This window comes from Ranitomeya imitator, chromosome 3, assembly GCF_032444005.1.
Source record: "Ranitomeya imitator isolate aRanImi1 chromosome 3, aRanImi1.pri, whole genome shotgun sequence".
Lineage (NCBI taxonomy): Eukaryota > Metazoa > Chordata > Amphibia > Anura > Dendrobatidae > Ranitomeya > Ranitomeya imitator.
The window spans coordinates 796,072,415-796,097,463 of record NC_091284.1 but is presented as its reverse complement, the minus strand read 5'-3'; the positions used below and the strand labels follow the sequence as shown (position 1 = coordinate 796,097,463).

General features: G+C 46.5%; 1 protein-coding gene across 1 annotated transcript in view; it reads left to right on the top strand.

The window, feature by feature from the left end:
• The first annotated feature begins 10,566 nt into the window (after positions 1-10,566).
• The window catches only part of TMEM123 (transmembrane protein 123), a 72,145-nt gene continuing 57,662 nt past the window's right edge, over positions 10,567-25,049 (top strand). The window contains exon 1 of the mRNA XM_069759200.1: positions 10,567-10,783. Coding sequence (XP_069615301.1) covers positions 10,696-10,783 — 88 coding nt within the window. The 5' untranslated portion in view covers positions 10,567-10,695. The remainder of the gene's footprint in view (positions 10,784-25,049) is intronic.

Genomic DNA, 25,049 nt, shown 5'->3' with positions numbered 1-25,049 from the left:
GTAATGACATGAAAAATTAACAATCCTAAACTCAACCCAAACCCTCCCCCTCCCAAGAACCCCAATCTCTGCATGCGCATAACCAACAAAGCAATTCACGGAACTGGTGTATTGCCGCCTATCCTCTGTAACAAATACCATTGTGTGTTTTCAAACTGCGCTTTCAGCTTCTCCCTAGTCTCCAAAGGTAGAGACGGAATGAGAGAAGACCATGTAGACAAAAATTTGCCTACCATTTTTTCTTTGTTAGACAAAGCATCCATCCATTCCATTTTAAATATGAATTGGATTTTTGTACGAACAAGAGAAAGCGACGGGGCCACCGGATTTAACCATAAATGAAGTATACTCTTCCTGGTCGCCGATGCCCAAATCATGAGTGTAGCTTTGATATATTTAATTAATTTGTTTTGTGTTTCATCCAGAATATTAAAAATAGCCCATTGAGGGGTGAGCGCGAAATTGACTCCACACAACTTTTGTAACTCATCATGAACACTACCCCACAACTCCTGGATCTTCGGGCAGCTCCACAGATGGTGATAAATATCTGTGTTGCGGGATTTACATTTGGAACACAAGTAGACTGAGACCGGAGACATCCTAAACTGCAAATAAGGCGTGATGTAGGCTCTATGTAAAATTAGTAGAGCCATGTCAGAATAACTACTATATGACAGTACTTTCCTTTGTGCTAACGTTGCGTCAAGAAGATCCTCCACCTTGAGACCTGGGAGGTCCTCCAACCACCTAGCCACTCCTGTAGTTTTACCTTCCCACTTCCATTTTTTCCGTAATACTGAGTAGATGTTGCTTATGGATGCCGGTTGTGTTCTTGTATTTCTAATAAATTCATCCAGGTTTGACCTCCCCTCCTCCGCCCCCCCACTCAGCTGACACTTCTGTGCTAGGCTACATGCCTGAAGAAAAAGAAAAGGGTTATTACTAAATAGTGGGAAGCGTAGTGATGCCGCCTCAAAGGTTAATACCGAAAAGTTAAGATCCAATAGATCGATTGCTTGTCTACAGCCCTGAGAAGCCAGACGTCTATAGAAAGATGGTGCGGAGCCCCTTAAGAACCCCGGATTATCCAAGAAGGGCTGATATGGAGACAAACCTGCCCTTAATTTACAAATTTTCCTACTATGTCTCCAGGTCAGCATCGTTTGCCACATAGTTGGATGATCCCGTATCTCCAATGGGAGATCCTCCCCCTTCAGATGTAACAATGCCGACAGTGAGATATGCGGGCAAAATTGTTGTTCTAGATCAATGTTGGCATAATGAGAGACACCCCTTATCCAGTCAATGGCGTACCTAAAATTGGCTGCCAAGTTATATCTACCCAGATCAGGAAAATTTATACCACCTTCTGCCCTTGTCGCCTGCAATTTAAAAAGACCTATACGCGTTCTGCCTCCCACCCCCCATATAAATTTACGAAAATTTGAATTTAGTATACTAAGGTCTGCCTTAGTCAGGAGCAGTGGCAACGTCTGAAAGGCGTATAACAATTTAGGGAAAACTATCATCTTAATTAAATGACATCTACCTGAGAATGATAGTGTAAAATGCTTCCACGATTGGAGAAGACCAACTATGGAAGAAATCAAAGGTTTATAGTTTACACTATATAAGATGGAGGGGTCTGCAGGCAATCTTATCCCCAAATATTTAATAGATTCCTGGCTCCATTGAAATGGAAACGAGGGATCATTCAACCTCCCAGATTTGAATACCGCCAGAGCCTCAGACTTGCTATAATTCACCTTGAAACCAGAACATTTACCAAATTTCTCCAAGTTGATCATGATAGCCGGAATTGCCTGAGTTGGATTGGCAATAAATAAAAGGATGTCGTCTGCGAAAGCCGAAATCTTTGAGGATGTAGTTCCCACTCTCACCCCTTCAAACGCCGCCTCACTCTGTAATGTTCTCAAGAATGGGTCTAGTGCCAAATTAAACAAAAGGGGAGACAAAGGGCAACCCTGGCGTGTTCCACGCTGGATTTCAAAGGGCTTAGATAGTGTGTTATTAACTGACATCCTAGACAGCGGGTTTTTATAAATAGAATTAACTGCCTTGCAGAACCATGAGCCAAACCCTCTAAATGATAACAGATCAAACAGGTAACCCCATGCCACCCTATCGAACGCCTTATCAGCGTCTAGGCTAACCACGATAGGCTTCATAAGTCGTTTCGCTCTACAGTAGGATATGGCTCCCAGGGCTGTTCTGATGTTGTATATAATGGATTTCCCATGTACAAACCCAGTTTGCTGTGGTGAGATCAGACTAGGGATAATTCTTTGTAATCTGTCAGCCAAAATTTTTGTGAATATTTTGAAATCTGAGTTAAGTAACGATATTGGCCTATATCCTTCAACCTGCGCGTGATCTTTGCCTGGTTTTGGAAGAATAATGACAACCGCCTCGTTGAACCGATCCGGAAGGTGGCCAAACTCAACTATGCTATTATATAATTCACACAAGTGTGAGGTCAGGCTGGTTCCCAGGATTTTATAGTGCTCATTGCTGAACCCATCTGGGCCTGGTGCCTTAGATAATTTCAGTTTAGTTATAACTTGTAAAATCTCCGAGGGTGTTATAGGAGAATTGATGGCCTCACTCTCTTCGTCTGTAAGTGTCGGTGCTAGGTGATCTTTAAGAAATTCTCCACTCGCCTCTTCCCCTCCTGACTCCGAGCTGTATAGCTCACTAAAAAATGTTCTGAATTCGTCTACTATTTCCTCATTGTTTGCCAATATGTGACCATCACGTCGTTTGATTTTGTGTATTTTCTTTGCTTTCCTATATGGACGTGTAAGGGATGCCAGCACCTTCCCTGGTTTATTACCCCATTTAAAATATTTATGTTTCTGGTAGTCTAAGTTGAACAAGGCCCTTTCTGTTGTGAGTTCTGTTTTTGGGCTCCCTCTGGTGGTTACTGATGGTACTGGGTGATTTGTGTTCTGCTGTCTCTGGTGTCCACCTGTTCTATTAGGATTTGGGAGTTTCCTATTTAACCGGGCTTTCTTGTCATTTCCCCGCCGGCTATCAAGGTTATCAGAGTGTTTTTTGTTACCTCAGCTTCTGGCTTCAGTAATCTTCAGGACAAGCTAAGTTTTGATTTTTCTTGTTCCACGTTTTGCTTTATTTTTGTCTTGTCCAGCTTGCATATAATTGTCTCTTTGCTGCTGGTTGCTTTAGTGGGCTGTAATTGCTCCTCATGTTCCATGAGTTGGAACATGAGTTCAAGTAATTACAGGATGTTTTTTTGAAGGGTTTTTTGCTGACCGCGCAGTTTACTTTTGTATCCTCTGCTATCTAGTTTTAGCGGGCCTCATTTTGCTGAATCTGTTTTCATACTGTGTATGTGCCTTCCTCTCATTTCACCGTCATTATATGTGGGGGGCTGCTATTTCTGTGGGGTATTTCTCTGGAGGCAAGAGAGGTCTGTGTTTCTTCTAATAGGGGAAGTTAGATCTTCGGCTGGTGCGAGACGTCTAGGATCAACGTAGGCACGTTCCCCGGCTATTGTTATTTGTGTGTTCAAGTTTAGGGTCGCGGTCAGCTCAGGTTCCATCACCCTAGAGCTCGTTGGTGCTTGTCCTTTTGTGATTCCCTGCCATTGGAATCATGACACCTTTCGTGAGCTAACGCATCCGCCTCCTCCCTAGCCCTTAAGAATTTTTCTTTTGTTGCTGGTGTATTGCTTAGCTTAAAGTCCTTGTATGCCTGAGTTAATGATGTTTGTGTGTCTACTACGCGTTTCATCAATTCTTTTTTTGTGTGACTGACATAAGAGATAATCTGGCCCCTCAATACGGCCTTAGAGGCCATCCAAAACAAATTAGCGTCATTACAATGAGCACGGTTGTCGTCCTTGTAGATCTCCCAAGACATCTGTAAATATTTTTTAAAATCGTCCGACTGATAAAGGTATGAAGGAAAACGCCACATCCTCTCCTGATGTATTGGGGTTGTTAGGTTAGATTTGAATGTTACAGGGGCGTGATCCGATATATGGATATTTTGTATGTTTGAATGTGTAATTAGGGGTATTAATGACGAGTGCACCAACCAACAATCAATCCTAGCATGGGAATCGTGTACATGAGTAGTGGGAGTAGTCCCTATCCAGGGGATGGTGTATTCTCCACACGTCGACCAAATCTAGGTGTTCCAAGAGTGATTGGATGCCATTCCCTCGTCCTTGTCCGTGAGTGACCCCAGAGCCAGATCTATCCATGGTCCCGTCTGCTATGTCATTAAAATCTCCGCCCATAATTATCCGAGACGTCTCCCACCCCGCCAAACTCTCCAACAATCTAGTTTGGAATTGTGATTCAGGTGTATTAGGGGCATAGATGTTAACTAGGCTAAAATGCATTCCCTCAATTACGATTCTAACCAAAAGAAATCTGCCTTGAGGGTCTTCCAGTGTATCAGTTATCTCGTATTTAAGGTCATTATGTATTAATATGGCTACACTTCGTTGTTTTTTAGAAAAAGAAGCTTCAGCACAGAGCGTGTACTTTCTGCTGAGTAAAGAAGGATGATTATTTTTAATCCAATGGGTTTCCTGTAGGAAAATGATGTGGAAATTTTGTTTTTGTAAAAAATTTAAAACCTTTTTCCTTTTAATTGGGGTATTCAGCCCGTTCACATTCCATGAGCACCATTGTAAAGCGCGGATTGCGGCAACTTCTTTGCCAGATTGATCCGCCATTAACCAATACCTTTGCGAGTAGTTCTATGATTTATGTATAAATACTGTGTGTGAGATCCCCACCCATCCCAGCGAGTGAGTGAAAGACCTCCCAGGACCTGATCATTATGTTTGCGCATGCAGAGATCCCTCCCCCCTCCCATAACCCCACACCATTCGAACTTTTTAACTGTAACCAAGGTGCTCATCCACAGAGTGAGCACTACGTGAAAAAATAACATGTCTATTAAAGACAAAAGGGTATTAACAAAAGCGCGACATCACTTAGAAAATGACAAATTATAACAGCTCTACTCGTTCAGGTTTTGTCAGGGCTAGCAGGTGCCCGGGACTCCTTTTGCAAAAAATTCAAGGCCTTCTCTGGATCACTGAAAGACCAATTCTTCCCCCCATAGTCAAAGCGTAAAGTTGAAGGGTACTGCAAGCCAAACCGGATATTCTTATCCACCAAGAGTTTACATGCGGGGTTGAAGGCTTTACGTCTGGCAGCCAAGGCGGCCGAGTAGTCCTGGAACAGGAGTAATTTGTGATTCTCATATAACAGGGAACGTTGTTTTCTGAATGCTGCTAAGATGCGGATTTTGTCCTGAAAATCCAATACTTTGAAGATGACTGGTCTTGGTCTATCACTGTCTCCTCCCCTCGGAGGTCCCAGTCTATGTGCTCTTTCAATGGCTACTGCACCTGATGATGGTAAAACTCCAAGGGATTTTGGCAGCTATATTGATGTTATTTTGACCAATTCCGAGGGGGGGACAGATTCTGGAAGGCCTATGAGCCTCAAGTTATTGCGTCGGGATCTGTTTTCAAGATCATCCTACTGAACAGCCGCACAGCCCTCTCCTAGTGTATCCTCACCCACACCCTGCAGACTGTGAGCCCTCGCGGGCAGGGTCCTCCCTCCTTATGTACTTGTGTGCCTTGTTATCTGCTCATGTTTAATGTATTTGTCTATATTTGCCCCGTATTCACATGTAAAGCGCCATGGAATAAATGGCGCTATAAAAATGTATAATAATAATAATAATAATAATCATCCACCTTATCCACAAGGTCTGAGATGTCTTTATCTTTACTATCTAGTTTGTCCTTAAGGGCTTTAGCGGAGTCCTCCAGATCTGAAATTCTTTGTTCTGCTTCTGCTATTCGCGCTCCCTGAGAATTAACTTGTGAGACAATTGTGTCCAATGAGTTTTGAAAAGCTGCTAATCTGTTATCAATCTCAGGCATTAACCGGTCAATAATAACATTTGCAATGGACTGTGGGTTCTGGGCCTCAGCCTCAACGTTTTGTGACGTAGGAGATGTGGCCGCCTGGCTGCGTGCAGAGCCCCTACCAGGTTTAACGTTTTTACCTACAAATTTATCCATGGTAAAGTAGGTGCCTGAGAATTAAGTGAAGTTGTCAGTGATATCGCTAAATGTGCTCATTACATTTTATAGTAAATTGAAAGGTCTAGTGAACTGCTGCAGCCCTGCTGCCAAGCTCCTCTCTACGTGGGCCCTTCCCCAGCGTTTCACAGTTTCTGTGCCAGTAGAAGTTGCAATGCCCCCCAGCGAACAGAATAGTGGTCCTGCTTAACAAGGAACAAAGTCTGTGGGGTCCAGTAGTCCTCCTGTAGAAGACCCACTAAAGCCCAGTGTCTGGCCAATGGCTCCCGCCCTTTCACAGCTCCCACACTTCCTCCGCACAATACCTCTGCTGGCACCGTTGGCTGATGCCAGAGACGCTGCTGATCTCCTTCAGCGATGCCCCTCACAGATCCTCTGTCGCAGCTGCAGGACGGCTTTTCTCCTGCGCTCGTCCGCTGCTGTGGTCCGGTGCGGCCAGCCGCGTGGTGACAGGCGCGCCTTTAGTAAGATGGCGCCGGCGCTCAGCCACCTCCTCCCCCACGCCGGCTCCGTCCGCTTCCCTTCAGCTTCTGCACACCGGGGGCACCGCGACTCTACGTCGCTTCTCTCCTCTCCTTACCACGGCCGTCTGCTCCAGTTCAGCTGCTCTGTTGAATGGAGCGTTCTGATCGCTCTCCTTCAGCGGCTTCTTCTCCAGCCGCTGGTCTCCAGCCACGAGGGGGGATGTTTCGGTATTATCGGCGCTATCTGCGCCTTGGAAATCCGGGGATCCAGAGAGCCGGGTCTGCTTCCACTGACCCTTGTCTGGTCCTTATCCTGACCTTTGAGGGGGATTTTAATAGAGAATAATCATATATATGTCCCTTTCAGGTCAGGAGCACAGTAAAGATGCGGCCATCTCTAGGCTCCGCCTCCCGGAAGTCGTCAATTTGGAATTTTTGATCATTTTAACTTCTTGGGGGGAGCACTGCAGGGAGCAGCCGGACACCAGGAAAAAGTGGCTTCGTAAATTCAAGGCAATCACCAAGCTTTGTCCATGTATTTATCTAAGAGCAGGGGGTAAATATAGTGATAATCTGCCCGTTCATTTTCTTCCTTCAACAATATAAAGGTTTTCCAATGGCAAAATACAAATGAGGGGAGAAAACTACATGATGGATGCGATCCTGGAGATAATAATAACTGAGACAGGAAGCGAGCTCGGCATAAAGCCCACGAGGAAGGAAAGTAAACTGCTGGACGACACTTTATTTAGGATGCAGGAAAAGACAGGAAGGAAAGACACCTGTCAGTGTTTGCATTAAGAAAACTTATCTTAAAAAACTTAGGCCATGTTCACACAGTGCGTTTTTTTTCTGCGGAACCGCAGCATTTTTGCCGCTGCGGTTCCGCAGCTGTTTTCCATGCAGGGTACAGTGTACTGTACCCTATGGAAAACAGGAACCACTGTGCACATGATGCGGGAATCGGGAAAAAAAGCCGCGCTGAATAGCCGCGGTAAAAAAGAAGTACCATGTCACTTCTTTTTTCGGAGCCGCAGCGGTTCTGCACCCATTGACCTCCATTGTGAGGTCAAACCCGCAGTAAAACCCGCAGATGAAAAAAATATCTGCGGGTTTTACTGCGGTTTGTGGTGCCGAACCGCTGCAGCAGGAAGTGCGGGGAAGCGGGCGGAAGTGCGTGGGCGGAGTGTGGCTGCCCCCCCGTGCTCCGATCCCGCCCCCCCGTGCTCCAATCCCACCGCCCCGTGCTCCGATGCCCCCCCCCCCAGTGCTCCGATGCCCCTCCCGTGCCCTAATCTCCCCCCCTTATACTTACCCGGCGTCCCGGTGTCCGTCCGGCCGTCTTCTCCCTGGGCGCCGCCATCTTGCAAAATGGCGGGCGCATGCGCAGTGCGCCCGCCGAATCTGCCGGCTGGCAGATTCGTTCCAAAGTGCATTTTGATCACTGAGATATAACCTATCTCAGTGATCAAAATAAAAAAAAATAGTAAATGACACCCCCCCCCCCTTTGTCACCCCCATAGGTAGGGACAATAAAAAAAAATTAAGAATTTTTTTTTTTTTCCACTAAGGTTAGAATAGGGTTAGGGGTAGGGTTAGGGGTAGGGTTAGGGGTAGGGTTAGGGGTAGGGTTAGGGGTAGGGTTAGGGGTAGGGTTAGGGGTAGGGTTAGGGTATTTTCAGCCATTTTAACTGCATAGAAAACTGCATAAAAAAAGGATCAAAAAAAGGATCAAAAAAAGGATCAAAAAAGGACAAAAAAAGGACCAAAAAAAGGACCTGCGTTTTCTGCCAAGAGCAGCAGTTTTTTAAAAAACAGTCCTGAAAAAAAAAGGATGGAAATCAGGAACGTAGGTGCTGAGAGTACAGGTACATCTCACAAAATTAGAATATTATCCAAAAGTTAATTTATTTCAGTTCTTCAATAAAAAAACGTGAAACTCATACATTATATAGAGTCATTACACACAGAGTGATCTATTTCACGTGTTTATTTCTGTTAATGTTGATGGTTATGGCTTACAGCCAATGAAAACCCAAAAGTCATTATCTAAGTAAATTAGAATACTTTATAACACCAGCCTGATTATAAAATCCGAAATGTGTTGGCCTACTGATACGTATGTTCAGTAAATGCACTTAATACTTGGTCGGGGCTCTTTTTGCATCAATTACTGCATCAATGCGGCGTGGCATGGAGGCGATCAGCCTGTAGCTCTGCTGAGGGGTTATGGAAGCCCAGGTTGCTTTGATAGCAGCCTTCAGCTCTTCTGCATTGTTGGGTCCGGTGTCTCATCTTCCTCTTGACAATTCCCCGTACATTCTCTATGGGGTTAAGGTCAGGCGAGTTTGCTGCCAATCAAGCCCAGTGATACTGTTATTGGTAAACCAGGTATTGGTACTTTTGGCAGTGTGGACAGGTGACAAGTCCTGCTGGAGAATGAAATTTCCATCTCTTGTTGGCAGAGGGAAGCATGAAGTGCTCTAAAATTTCCTGGTAGACGGCTGCGCTGACTTTGGTCTCGATAAAACACAGTGGATCTACACCAGCAGATGACATGGCTCCTCAAACCATCACTGATTGTGGAAACTTCACACTAGACCTCCAGCAGCTTGGAATATGGCCTCCTCTCTTCCTCCAGATTCTGAGGCCTTGAAATCCAAGGTCTAGTGTGAAGTATCCACAATCAATGATTGGTCACGGAAATGAGGAGCCGAGCGGAGGAAAGTACTTCATAGGAAAACAGACAGAAGCCACAGCAAGCTGTACCTTCCAGGACTGACAAAATAGAAAAAAAACAATTCTGCTTTTTATTAGATTAATATTACGTCCACATACCTCCCCTTGGTGAGCTCCTATGGGGGCTGGTCGTGGGATGTGCAGTATTTTCGGAGTTTTAGAGATCCACAACTTCAAGATATTTTCGTCCCTGGAGGTCCCAGGTGGGAGATACTGTGATTTTACTTTTCTATAGAGATGAAATATGGCACGGATAACATCATCCACTTTAGCAATATTAAGATGGAGAGGTTAGAATAGCCTTAGATTGAAGTAAGTAAATGCGTTATGTGCTTCCCTTCGCTAAGGCCCCCGAAAATATATCTCCCATAAATATCGGATCGATGCAAACCCCAATATTCATCACTGACCACTGGCTCCAAAGTGTATCAGACAAGCCTTTTCAACATTGATAGCTCTTTCCATGAAAGTGTTCATCTCTGCTTCTGCATAAATTAATCCTGGTCCTTAGAGCAGATCTCCTGGTGTAATTACCCAGTCACTGCAGGAGGTCCCTACTTCAACATAGGTAGAAGGGTCAGCTCTTTCTCACTTCCCCATATGTTCAATGTGAAGATGATACGTCCCTTCTCTGGAGATATCTTTATGGATTTTCTTTCTCTATGACAGGCTGAGTTATTACATTTTTTTGATTGAATTTTCATAGAATTTGCGATTCTGAATTTTTTTTTTTTTTTGGAAAGGTGGGGTGAGTTGTTCATACTTTTTATACATTTTTTTAAACTTTGTTTTACATGTTTACTCCCCTTAGAGGACTTAGGAGCCTGTTATTATTTTATTGCTTGTACCAGTAGTGCAGAGTATAGTAAATTACTGATCGCCTGTGAAATGCAGATACCCCAAAATGGCGGCTATGGGGCCTGCGGTGCTACTCTAACCGCCCATAGCAACCAATCGCTGAGCAGCTTCCATTTCTCTCAACGACTGTAAAAAATGAAAGCTGAGCCATGATTGGCTGCCATGAGCAAGACACACTTCCTTTCAGACAGATGACGGCATTTCCCTTTTTCAATACAAATTCGTTATAGCCAGACTGTAATATAAAACTTATATCATTCCAATGAATTATAATACAATAAAAGGGTATAAAAGTCTGTCGAACTACTAAAGAGTTCTTCTGGCGTCATGTGGAACGCAAACGTCGGGGTGTAGTACGTTTGCGTTCCACAGTTTGCGCGCTGTAGCCACGCCCTCCCCCATGCTCAGTGCGTTCTGTGTGCAGTGCTGTCCCGGCGGCTGAGGGCGGTGTCAGGTGCGCAGTGCTGCTCGGTCTTGTGGTTTCCCGGGCTGCGCGGCTGCCGGTACAAGATGAAGTTGTCAGTGGATTCCCGGGGCTGGATGTGGGCGGCGCTGCTGCTCCTGGCCGCTGCTTATACGGCTGAGGCGGCCGACAATGGTAGGTACGGGCAGTGAGAGGCGACCTGGCGGGGTCACATGTTAGGAGGGTCGGACAGTGTTTGCTGTGCGTCTTGTCACTGAAGTGTCGCGGCTCTGTCTCCAGGCCTGAGGAGGTGTGTGTGTGTGTGTGTGTGTGTGTGTGTGTGTGTGTGACTGTGTGTGTGTGTGACTGTGTGTGTGTGACACTGAGTGTGTGTGTGTGACACTGAGTGTGTGTGACACTGAGTGTGTGACTGTGTGTGTGTGTGTGTGTGACACTGAGTGTGTGTGTGTGACACTGAGTGTGTGTGTGTGACACTGAGTGTGTGACTGTGTGTGTGTGTGTGACACTGTGTGTGTGTGTGTGTGTGACACTGTGTGTGTGTGTGTGACACTGAGTGTGTGTGTGTGACACTGAGTGTGTGTGTGTGACACTGAGTGTGTGTGTGTGACACTGAGTGTGTGTGTGTGTGACACTGTGTGTGTGTGTGTGACACTGTGTGTGTGTGTGTGACACTGTGTGTGTGTGTGTGACACTGTGTGTGTGTGACACTGTGTGTGTGTGTGACACTGTGTGTGTGTGTGTGACACTGTGTGTGTGTGTGTGACACTGTGTGTGTGTGTGTGTGACACTGTGTGTGTGTGTGACACTGAGTGTGTGTGTGTGACACTGAGTGTGTGTGTGTGACACTGAGTGTGTGTGACACTGAGTGTGTGTGACTCTGAGTGTGTGTGACTCTGAGTGTGTGTGACTCTGAGTGTGTGTGACTCTGAGTGTGTGTGACACTGAGTGTGTGTGACACTGAGTGTGTGTGACACTGAGTGTGTGTGACACTGAGTGTGTGTGACACTGAGTGTGTGTGACACTGAGTGTGTGTGACACTGAGTGTGTGTGACACTGAGTGTGTGTGACACTGAGTGTGTGTGACACTGAGTGTGTGTGACACTGAGTGTGTGTGACACTGAGTGTGTGTGACACTGAGTGTGTGTGACACTGAGTGTGTGTGACACTGAGTGTGTGTGACACTGAGTGTGTGTGACACTGAGTGTGTGTGACACTGAGTGTGTGTGACACTGAGTGTGTGTGACACTGAGTGTGTGTGACACTGAGTGTGTGTGACACTGAGTGTGTGTGACACTGAGTGTGTGTGACACTGAGTGTGTGTGACACTGAGTGTGTGTGACACTGAGTGTGTGTGACACTGAGTGTGTGTGACACTGAGTGTGTGTGACACTGAGTGTGTGTGACACTGAGTGTGTGTGACACTGAGTGTGTGTGACACTGAGTGTGTGTGACACTGAGTGTGTGTGACACTGAGTGTGTGTGACACTGAGTGTGTGTGACACTGAGTGTGTGTGACACTGAGTGTGTGTGACACTGAGTGTGTGTGACACTGAGTGTGTGTGACACTGAGTGTGTGTGACACTGAGTGTGTGTGTGTGTGACACTGAGTGTGTGTGTGTGTGACACTGAGTGTGTGTGTGTGTGTCACTGAGTGTGTGTGTGTGTCACTGAGTGTGTGTGTGTGACACTGAGTGTGTGTGTGTGACACTGAGTGTGTGTGTGTGACACTGAGTGTGTGTGTGTGACACTGAGTGTGTGTGTGTGACACTGAGTGTGTGTGTGTGACACTGAGTGTGTGTGTGTGACACTGAGTGTGTGTGTGTGACACTGAGTGTGTGTGTGTGACACTGAGTGTGTGTGTGTGACACTGAGTGTGTGTGTGTGACACTGAGTGTGTGTGTGTGACACTGAGTGTGTGTGTGTGTGACACTGAGTGTGTGTGTGTGTGACACTGTGTGTGTGTGTGTGACACTGTGTGTGTGTGTGTGACACTGTGTGTGACACTGTGTGTGTGTGTGTGTGACACTGTGTGTGTGTGTGTGTGACACTGTGTGTGTGTGTGTGTGACACTGTGTGTGTGTGTGTGACACTGAGTGTGTGTGTTGCGTACGGCGTATACAGTGTGTGTTGTAACGTGGGGAGAGCGCATGCTGGACCTCGGTGTAATGTGGGGGGAGCTGCAGGTGTCATAAAGTTTTGATGGTGTTACATAGGTGGGGAATACTGGGGCTTCAAGGGACTGTGGCTTTGGGCCGGAGCGGCATCCCATATGTGGGCCCTTTGGATCAATGTTGAAGCCTGTGGGAGGGGGCACTGGGGCCACAAGGTGCTCTGGTGGGTTCCCCTTGGGGCATTGTGGACTTAGGTGGAGGGGGCACTGGGGCCACAAGGTTCTCTGGTGGGTTCCCGATGGGGCAGTGTGCATGCAGGTGGGTTACCGCTAAGGAGGTGTGGGTGGAAGGGTGAGCTACAAGGTGGGCTGATGGGACCCCGCTGGGGTGACGTGCATCTTGGGCCTGCCATGCTGCGGTGATGTAGGTGGAGCCCCTGGTGAAGCACTGGCACACCTCAGGCAGGGCATTCTGACGTGTAGTGTCGTTTGTAGGGTAAAGCTGCATCATATAGAGATTTGCAGAAATACTCTGTAACGTCCAATCACATTGTTGCTGTTCTGAAATCTGTGATGTGATTGGTTACTTTCGGCTTCCTGTGCATGTGCTTGTATCCATTTTGTTGTTTAGTTTCCTGCACTGTGACAATCTGCCCTCATGTTTCCTCTTCTGTGCAGTCAACAAGAAGGTTCTGCCGTCACGTGCCACAAGTTGATACGTCAGTGAGGGTTTCTTCTCATCCCTGCAGATCTCTAGAGATGGCTGCAGACCCTCCTGGAATTTCCGTTCTTACATTTTACTACTTGAGTCGGAGGATGAGACAAGACAAACTGAAAAGGAAAGGAAGTCGTAACCCCCCCCCCCCCCCCCTTCCGACTAACTTGTTACAACTTCCTCTGTTAGAAGACAACAAAGCGAAATTCATTGTAGTTGTAACGGGATGTAAACATTAAAGGGGGTTTCCTATCGTGGACATTGAGGCTGGAGTTACAGGGTCTTGCGGGTAACCTTGTCACTAAATCTCAGCTGAAAGTTTTGCAAAACTTCCAATGACCTTGAAAGGTCATTTTACAATTCTAGGCTGAGGATACTCAACAACTTTGTCTGTGACGCATCCAAAAATCGCTGTTTTCCATTGCTACAAAGCAGCATAATGCAGTGAAGGGGGTCACATTGTGATGTGCGGGGGTCCACAACTTCCTGCTTGTTCCGACTGACTTGTCATAGTGCGACTCATCTGCATTTTTATTCTTTGATGCATCAGAGGCACAGAGCGATCTTTACCCGAGCGACCACTGTCACGGCCAGTCAACGTGTAGCCCCAGTTTTAGGCCAGGGTCACACGACCATATTTTCTATCATAAGAGAGAATCAGGGCCGATTATGCTAATCTCTCCGATCAGAATTGAGCAGAGTGTGATCCCATTTTGTGGAGAAGATGGAGAGAAAATTTTCGACATTCTATCAGTCCGTGGAAATCCTCACGTCAGCCAAGTGCAGTCTGATTTTTATTTATTCTTTTTACTTGCAATGCCGAGTGCGATCTGATTTATGGATACAAACCGTGCATGCTGCAACTTTTCTTTTTTTCCAAACTCGGTCCTAGGAAAAAAAATCGAACATGTGGACGGCCCCATAGACAAACATTGGTCCGGGTGTGTTCAGATGTTTTGTCGGAAGCACTCGGACCGAAAATACAGCCTCCTGCACCTGTCCTTATTGTGCTTAGTGTGGAACCGAGTGACTTCGCCTTTCTCAACCTGTGTGTGTGTGTATATAGACATTACCACAATGAATTTTAAACAAAACAATTCAGATGCAGTTGAAGTTCAGACTTTCAGCTTTCATTTGAGGGTATCCACATTAAAATTGGATGAAGGGTTTAGGAGTTTCAGCTCCTTAACATGTGCCACCCTGTTTTTAAGGGGACCAAAAGAAATTGGACAGATTCAATAATTTTAAATAAAATGTTCATTTTTAGTACTAAGTTGAAAACCCTTTGTTGGCAATGACTGCCTGAAGTCTTGAGCTCATGGGCATCACCAGACGCTGTGTTTCCTCCTTTTTGATGCTCTGCCAGGCCTTTACTGCGGTGGTTTTCAGTTGCTGTTTGTTTGTGGGCCTTTCTGTCTGAAGTTTAGTCTTTAACAAGTGAAATGCTGCTCAATTGGGTTGAGATCAGATGACTGACTTGGCCATTCAAGAATATTCCACTTCTTTGCTTTAATAAACTCCTGGGTTGCTTTGGCTTTATGTTTTGAGTCATTGTCCATCTGTAGTATGAAACAGCGACCAATCAGTTTGGCTGCATTTGGCTGGATCTGAGCACACAGTATGGCGGCTCTGAATACCTCAGAATTCATTCGGCTGCTTCTGTCCTGTGTCACATCATCAATAAACACTAGTGACCCAGTGCCACTGACAGCCATGCATGCCCAAGCCATCACACTGCCTCCGCCGTGTTTTACAGATGATGTGGTATGCTTTGGATCATGAGCTGTACCGCGCCTTCACCATACTTTTCTCTTTCCATCATTCTGGTAGAGGTTGATCTTGGTTTCATCTGTCCAAAGAATGTTCTTCCAGAACTGTGCTGGCTTTTTTAGATGTTTTTTAGCAAAGTCCAGTCTAGCCTTTTTATTCTTGATGCTTATGAGTGGCTGCACCGTGCAGTGAACCCTCTGTATTTACTTTCATGCAGTCTTCTCTTTATGGTAGATTTGGATATTGATACGCCGACCTCCTGGAGAGTGTTGTTCACTTGGTTGGCTGTTGTGAAGGGGTTTCTCTTCACCATGGAGATTATTCTGCGATCATCCACCACTGTTGTCTTCCGTGAGCGCCCAGGTCTTTTTGCATTGATGAGTTCACCAGTGTTTGCTTTTTTCCTCAGGATGAACCAAACTGTAGATTTTGCCACTCCTAATATTGTAGCAATTTCTCAGATGGGTATTTTCTGTTTTCGCAGCTTAAGGATGACTTGTTTCATCTGCATCTAGAGCTCCTTTGACAGCATGTTTACTTCACAGCAAAACCTTCCAAATGCAAGCACCACACCTCAAATCAACTCCAGGCCTTTTATCTGCTTAATTGAGAATGACATAACGAAGGGATTGCCCACACGTGTCCATGAAATAGCCTTGGAGTCAATTGTCCAATTACTTTTGGTCCCTTTAAAAACAAGGCGGCACATGTTAAGGAGCTGAAACTCCTAAACCCTTCATCCAATTTTAATGTGGATACCCTCAAATGAAAGCTGAAAGTCTGAACTTCAACTGTATCTGAATTGTTTGTTTTTTTAATTCATTGTGGTAATGTCTATAACCAAAGTTAGAAAAATGTTGTCTCTGTCCGAATATATATGGACCTAACTGTGTATATATATATATATATATATATATATATATATATATATATATATATATATATATATATATACAGTACAGACCAAAAGTTTGGACACACCTTCTCATTTAAAGATTTTTCTGTATTTTCATGATTATGAAAATTGTACATTCACACTGGAGGCATCAAAACTATGAATTGACACGTGGAATTATATACTTAACAAAAAATTGTGAAACAACTGAAATTATGTCTTATATTCTACGTTCTTCAAAGTATACCACCTTTTGCTTTGATGTCTGTTTTGCACTCTCTTGGCATTGTCTTGATGAGCTTCAAGAGGTAGTCACCGGGAATGGTCTTCCAACAATCTTGAAGGAGTTCCCAGAGATGCTTAGCACCTTTTCTGTGTCGCACAAAGACACGGTGGTTGGAACCAAAGATCTAAAATTTGGACTCATCAGACAAAAGCACAGATTTCCTTGTGTTCATTAGCCCAAACAAGTCTCTTCTGCTTGTTGCCTGTCCTTAGCAGTGGTTTCCTAGCAGCTGTTTTACCATGAAGGCCTGCTGCACAAAGTCTCCTCCTAAAGCCGGGATCACACATGCGAGACACACCGTGTCTCGCATGTGAAATCCAAGCTCTGGCGCCAGCATTCCAGAGCGGAGCGTGCGGCTCCATGTGTTCCTATGCGGCCACACGCTCCGCTCCACAGTGCCGGCGCCAGAGCTTGGATTTCACATGCGAGACACGGACGTGTTTCTCGCATGTGTGATCCCGGCCTAACAGTTGTTGTAGAGATGTGTCTGCTGCTAGAACTCTGTGTGGCATTGACCTGGTCTCTAATCTGAGCTGCTGTTAACCTGCGATTTCTGTGGCTTGTGACTCGGATAAACTTATCCTCAGAAGCCGAGGTGGCTCTTGGTCTTCCTTTCCTGGGGCGGTCCTCATGTGAGCCAGTTTCTTTGTAGCGCTTCATGGTTTTTGCCACTGCACTTGGAGACACTTTCAAAGTTTTCCCAATTTTTCGGACTGACTGACCTTAATTTCTTAAAGTAATGATGGCCACTCATTTTTCTTTACTTAGCTGCTTTTTTCTTGCCATAATACAAATTCAAACAGTCTATTCAGTAGGACTATCAGCTGTGTATCCACCAGACTTCTGCACAACACAACTGATGGTCCCAACCCCATTTATAAGGCAAGAAATCCCACTTATTATACCTGACAGGGCACACCTGTGAAGTGAAAACCATTCCCGGTGACTACCTCTTGAAGCTTATCAAGAGAATGCCAAGAGTGTGCAAAGCAGTCATCAAAGCAAAAGGTGGCCACTTTGAAGAACCTAGAAATAAGACATATTTTCAGTTGTTTCACACTTTTTTGTTAAGTATATAATTCCACATGTGTTAATTCATAGTTTTGACGTCTTCAGTGTGAATGTACAATTTTCATAGACATGAAAATCCAGGAAAATCTTTAAATGAGAAGGTGTGTCCAAACTTTTGGTCTGTACTGTGTATATATATATATATATATATGTATATGTATATGTATATATATATATATATATATATAGCCTCCTGGCCAAAGAGCTGAAGGACATCGTGCTAAACAGAGACCCCGGGCCTGGATTCAACAGTGGCCATAATCACACTGAAAGACCCCCGAGAACGATAAAGCAGAAAACCCCAAGGCTACCTCCTGAAGCTGGAAACAAAGCTCTTCACCCAGTGTCAGATCATCGGAGGTGGAGACCTCCACCGAGGAGACCACCAAGCCCACACAGATACATGCAGAGCAGAGATAGGGATGAGATAATAAACCTACTCAATGCACTGCGCAGAATAATAATGTGACTGGATGGAACCAAGCACCGCTATAAAACAGTCAGAAATCCAGTTTGTCCCACACAGCCATATTCATTACAAGGTATATACACACAAACCACACAGAAGAATGTCTTCACTTACAATCAGCAGCTGGAATATCCAGGGTCTCAACGCCTCAACCTTTGGATCTAAAACAAAGGACCCTGATTTTATACAAAGTATGAAAAATATAGACATTCAGATCCTCCTGGAAACATGGACCAGAGCTGAAAACGAATCCCTGGTGCCTATTGGATACAAGGAATTCTTGGTCCATGCCCAGAAAAATAAAAACATCAAACAGGGCCGGGGCTCAGGAGGAGTAGCGATCTGGTATAAAGAGGAGCTCCACCAGTACATCAAACCGGTGAAGAAAGGAGACAGCCACATATGGATCAGAATCAGCAGCTCCATCCTCACCTGTCAGTCTGATGTCCACCTCTGTGCCACCTATATACCACCGCCAGAGTCCCCCTACTTCAATCCAGACTGCTTCGAGATCTTACAAAGAGAAGCCGCCCATTATCAGGCCCTGGGCAAAGTTCTCATCTTTGGAGACCTCAATGCAAGAACAGGGAGAGAGAGAGACTTCCTGACCACGGATGGAAACATCTACATACTTGGAGCAGAGAATGACGGCCAAGACCCTGTACACACTGAGAGAAACAGCTATGACAGTACAGTCAACAAAAGTGGCAGAAAGCTCCTGAACGTATGTAAAAGTTTAGGACTTCATATCCTTAATGGACGAAGCAAGGGTGACTCCTTAGGAAGGTATACACTAAACTCCCATGTAGGGAGGAGTGTAGTTGATTACGCCATTACAGACCTGAACCTGGCAGATGTCAGCGCCTTCATAGTCACCCCACAAACGCACCTGTCAGACCACAGCCAACTTCTTCTGTACATAAAATCTACAGAGAAACCATCCACTCAGAAGCCACAGCAGAGCGGCCTCTTCACCCGACCTCCATCCTATAAATGGTCCAAAATGTCGGCACTAAGATATAAAGAAGCTTCCAGCAGACCTGAAATACAGCGGATGCTCCACCACTTCTACAACCTTGAGTACATGCCAAACCCAGAGGGAGTGAACCAAGCAGCAAAGGACCTCAACAATATATTCTACGCAATGGCCAGACTGTCTGACCTTAAAAAAGTCGACTACAAGAGACCAAAAGAAACACAGGTCAATGGCTGGTTTGACAGAGAATGTAAAGCTGTACGGAAGACCCTGAGAACAGCCTCCAACAAGAAACACAGAGACCCCAACCACCTGGGTCTGAGGGAAGCCTATGACTCCATACAAAAGCAGTACAAAACCATCCTCAGGAGGAAGAAGCAGAGTTACATCTCTACCAAGCTCAATCAACTCCAAGACGCCCTCCAAGACAACTCCTTCTGGGAACTATGGAACCACATGGGCACCAAAGACAAGAAAAACAACAACCATATCCAAAATGGCAACCTCTGGCTCCAATACTTCAGAGACCTCTATAAAGACATTCCAAAGGAAGGACTAAGCCAAGAACAGGAAAACATAATGGCGAAACTAAAAGCAATGGAGGAAAAAATCAAAAACTTCCAAAACCCGGTGGATACACCTATAACACTACAGGAAGTAACCGAGAGACTCTCCTCCATAAGATGTAGAAAAGCCGGCGGCCTAGATGGAATCCTACCAGAAATGCTGAAGTACAGCCCACCAGAAATACAGGCTGCAATGGTTAAACTCTTCAATATTGTACTGAGTGCCGGCTACTTCCCTCGTACCTGGAACCAAGGCCTCATCACACCCATCCACAAGAGTGGGGACAGGTATGACCCAGCTAACTACAGAGGCATATGCGTCAGCAGCAACCTGGGAAAACTGTTCAACAGTATCCTGAACAAGAGGATCCTCACCTTCCTCACCGAGCACAACGTCCTCAACAAGAGCCAAGCAGGGTTCATGCCGAACCACCGCACCACTGACCACATCTATACTCTGCACAGCCTCATTCAGAGACACGTCTACAATACAAAGAATGGGAAGATATACGCCTGCTTTGTGGACTGTAAAAAGGCTTTTGATTCAGTGTGGCACCCGGGCTTATTCCTGAAACTGCTGGAGAGTGGAATAGGAGGAAAGACCTACGATGTCATCAAAAGCTCCTACACCGAGAACAGCTGCAGCGTGAGTGTGAGCGGCAAAAGAACGGCTTTTTTCCAGCAGAGCCGCGGAGTAAGACAAGGCTGCAGCCTAAGCCCAACGCTCTTCAACATCTACATCAACGAGCTGGCTACCGCCCTGGAATCCTCCTCAGCACCAGGTCTCACCCTCCACGACGCCCAGGTGAAATTCCTGCTGTATGCAGATGACCTGCTGCTGCTGTCACCAACCGAGAAAGGCCTCCAGGACAACCTGAAAATCCTAGAGAAATTCAGCTCCACCTGGGCCCTACCGGTCAACCTAAAGAAAACCAACACCATGGTGTTCCAGAGGAGAAAGAGAAGATCAGACCAACACCCATCATTTATCCTCAACAACTGCGACCTCACAGGAACGGACAAATATACCTACCTGGGCCTAGAGATTCACCGGTCAGGGAACTTCAAACAAGCCATAGAGACCCTGAAAGACAAGGCCTGCAAAACCTTCTATGCCATCCGAAGGACACTCTACCATCTGAAGCCACCAGTGAGGGTCTGGCTAAAAATCTTCGACTCCATCATCGCCCCAATCCTCCTGTATGGCAGCGAAGTCTGGGGTCCTCACACCTACCCAGACTGGTCAAAGTGGGACTCCAGTCCAACAGAAATATTCCACCTGGAATTCTGCAAGCACCTTCTCCAGGTCCATCGGAGCACCTCCAACAGTGCTTGTCGGGCCGAGCTGGGCAGATTCCCTCTACACCTAACAGTTCTAAAGAGGGCGCTGTCATTCCGGGCTCACCTGCATAGGAGCAATCCAAGCTCCCACCACCATAAAGCCCTGATACATGAAGGTGAAACAGAAAAACCAGAACCCCCGGAACAGCCCAGCCAAACCCAACCGGAGCAGAACACCAATCACAACAACCTGACAAAAGCCGGAATTAGGAAGATGGCAGATGAAGGCCAGGAGAGGTATGTCAGTGACTGGAAGAATGATATCATCAGCTCACAGAAACTGACCATGTACTGGAGCCTACAGAGAGACTACAGACTGGCCCCATATCTGGAGAAACTCCCGGACCCCAGAGACCGCCAGATCCTGAGCCGATATAGACTCAGCGCCCACAGTCTGGCCATCGAATGTGGCCGACACAGGCAGAGCTACAAGCCCAGGGAGGAAAGACTGTGCCAACACTGTGATCAGGAGGCCATAGAGGACGAAACCCACTTCCTGCTACACTGCTCCAAATACTCAGCAGTGAGGGACACTCACTTCAGGAGACTCTCACATCTCTTCCCAGACTTCATCACCATGAAGGAGGAAGAGAAAACATATATCTTGCTGGGAGAAGAAGAGAGAGCGGTGGAGATAGCAGCGCGGTATGTGAGCGAATGTCATAGACTGCGAGAAAGAGAACTATGATGCCATGGACTATAGCCCCCAACCTGGACCTGCCCCATCCACCTCCCCTATGCCATGGACTATAGCCCCCACCCTGGATCTGCCCCATCCATCTCCCCTATGCCATGGACTATAGCCCCCACCCTGGATCTGCCCCATCCACCTCCCCCCACAGCTCCTACCCAACATCCCCTCAGTCCCTATCCCTATTGCCTCTATACACTTGCTTTGGCAAAACTGATGTGTATTTGGTCCTGCCAATAAAGCTTCTTTGAATCTTGAATCTTGAATCTTGAATCTATATATATGTGCATATGTGTGTGTGTGTATATATGTGTGCATATGTGTGTGTGTGTATATATGTGTGCATATGTGTGTGTGTGTATATATGTGTGCATGTGTGTGTGTGTATATATGTGTGCATATGTGTGTGTGTGTATATATGTGTGCATATGTGTGTGTGTGTATATATGTGTGCATATGTGTGTGTGTATATATGTGTGCATATGTGTGTGTGTATATATGTGTGCATATGTGTGTGTGTATATATGTGTGCATATGTGTGTGTGTGTATATATGTGTGCATATGTGTGTGTGTGTGTGTATATATGTGTGCATATGTGTGTGTGTATATATGTGTGCATATGTGTGTATATATGTGTGCATATGTGTGTGTGTGTGTGTGTATATATATGTGTATATATATATATATATATATTGAAAAAATTGGAACAGCATCAAATTACTATTTTTTGACCATTGGATTGCTGGTCAGGAGAGCTCTGCATGCCTTGTAAGGTAGTAATTTGATGCTGTTCCAATTTTTTCACTATATATATATATATATATATATATATATATATATATATATATAACACACCGTATTTTCCGGCGTATAAGACGACTTTTTAACCCCTAAAAATTGTCCCAAAAGTCGGGGGTCGTCTTATACGCCGGGTACGGGTGCACGGAGCGATCCTGGATGGTTCCCAGGGTCTGGAGGAGAGGAGACTCTCCTTCAGGCCCTGGGATCCATATTCATGTAAAAAATATGGATATACTCACCCCTCCGACGGACCCTGGCTATCAGCGGTGCAAGTGTCTGCCTCCATTCCTAAGAATGCAGTGAGTGAAGGACCTTCGATGACGTCACGGTCACGTGACCGCTCACATGACCGCGACATTCTTAGGAACGGAGGCAGACGCTTGCACCGCTGAGAGCCAGGGTCCTTCGGAGGGGTGAGTATATCCATGTTTTTTATTCTTTATTTTTTACATGAATATGGATCCCAGGGCCTGAAGGAGAGTCTCCTCTCCTCCAGACCCTGGGAACCACATGCCGTATAAGATGACTGGGCGTATAAGATGACCCCCATCTTATACGGCGGGCATATCCCAAATTCCATATTTTATATGGAAAAGTTGGGGGTCGTCTTATACGCCCAGTCGTCTTATACACCAGAAAATACGGTGTGTGTGTGTGTATATATAACACTAGCTATTGAACCCGTTCTACGCCCGGGTGGCGAGCATTTATATTGGTATATGATCTCCATCCTGTCATGTGCTGCTCCCATCCTGCGTCCCCATCCTGTCATGTGCTGCTCCCATCCTGCGTCCCCATCCTGTCATGTGCTGCTCCCATCCTGCGTCCCCATCCTGTCATGTGCTGCTCCCATCCTGCGTCCCCATCCTGTCATGTGCTGCTCCATCCTGCGTCCCCATCCTGTCATGTGCTGCTCCATCCTGCGTCCCCATCCTGTCATGTGCTGCTCCATCCTGCGTCCCCATCCTGTCATGTGCTGCTCCATCCTGCGTCCCCATCCTGTCATGTGCTGCTCCATCCTGCGCCCCGTTCTGTCATGTGCTGCTCCCATCCTGCACCTCCATTCTGTCATTTGCTGCTCCCATCCTGTCATGTGCTGCTCCCATCCTGCGCCCCCGTTCTGTCATGTGCTGCTGCCATCCTGCACCCCCGTTCTGTCATGTGCTGCTCCCATCCTGCGCCCCCGTTCTGTCATTTGCTGCTCCCATCCTGTCATGTGCTGCTCCCATCCTGCGCCCCCGTTCTGTCATGTGCTGCTCCCATCCTGCGCCCCCGTTCTGTCATGTGCTGCTCCCATCCTGCGGCACCGTTCTTTAATTTGCTGCTCCCATCCATATGCCCCATACGCTGCTCCATAAGATGCTCCATAGTATATGCCCCGTATCAGGTGGCGTAAGTAACAAATAGCTATGGCATGAAGTGCCACAGCCTCATGCCACAGCAATTTTACTTGCGCCACCTGATTCCTTTCCGCCGCCATTTTCTTGGTCCTCCTGCTGGCGGAATCGGCGCCTGCGCAGTCCGCGCTTTCCGGCGCCATTTTCTTGAAGACACACCTGCAGTGGAGCCGGAGTGTCTTCAAGAAAATGGCGCCGGAAAGCGCGGACTGCGCAGGCGCCGATTCCGGCAGCAGGAATCGGCGCCTGCGCAGTCCGCGCTTTCCGGCGCCATTTTCTTGAAGACACACTCCGGCTCCTCTGCCTGTGACTGGTCAGAGGGCGGCGCATTAAGCGCGTCATCGCGCCCTCTGAACTGTCACAGCAGAGGAGCCGGGAGACGGAGCCGCACGCAGCGCTGGAACGGGGAAAGGTTAATATACTTACCCTCCTGGCGGTCCCTGACTCTCCGGTGGAGATTGCGGTATGCGTTCAGTGCTTACGCATACCGCGATCTCCTGGGAGCGTTACTCTGTGGGGGCCAGACTGCGCCGGCGCTTGCGCCTGCGCAGTCTATAAAGGCTTCGGACAGAGTGACGCTCCCAGCGTTATAAAATATATATATATATATTATATTTTTTTTTTTTTTAGTCTAAGGGGCATTTCCGTCTGTCTGTCAGTCAGTCACGGAAATCCCGCGACCAATCAGCGACAGGCACAGTCCGGCCGCGAATTCGCCCCTTCCTACTCTGTGCCCCTTCCTACTCTGTGCCCCCTCCAGTCAGCGCTCACACAGGGTTAATGGCTGCGTTACACCGCATTATGCCACGGTGTAACGCACTCCGATAATGCTGCTATTAACCCTGTGTGACCAACTTTTTACTATTGATGGTGCCTATGCAGCATCAATAGTAAAAAGATCTAATGTTAAAAATAATAATAAGAAAAAAATCAATATATTCTCACCTTCCGTCGCCTTTCCCGCTGCTCCTCGCGAGACCGCTACATCATCATCTCGCGAGACTGCATTGCATTCTTGGGACCGGAGCTTCGCGAGGAGCATCAGTAAACCCGTGGGCTGGATCCGGGGGCCGACGGAAGGAGAGTATATACCTATTTTTTATTTTAATTCTTTTTTTTAAACAGGGATATGGTGCCCACATTGCTATATACTACGTGGGCTGTGCTATATACTACGTGGCTGTGGTATATGTTACGTGGCTGGGCAATATACTACATCGCTGTGCTATATACTGCATGGGCTGTGCAATATACTACGGGGGCTGTGCAATATACTACGGGGGCTGTGCAATATACTACGGGGGCTGTGCAATATACTATGGGGGCTGTGTTATACGCTACTTGGCTGTGC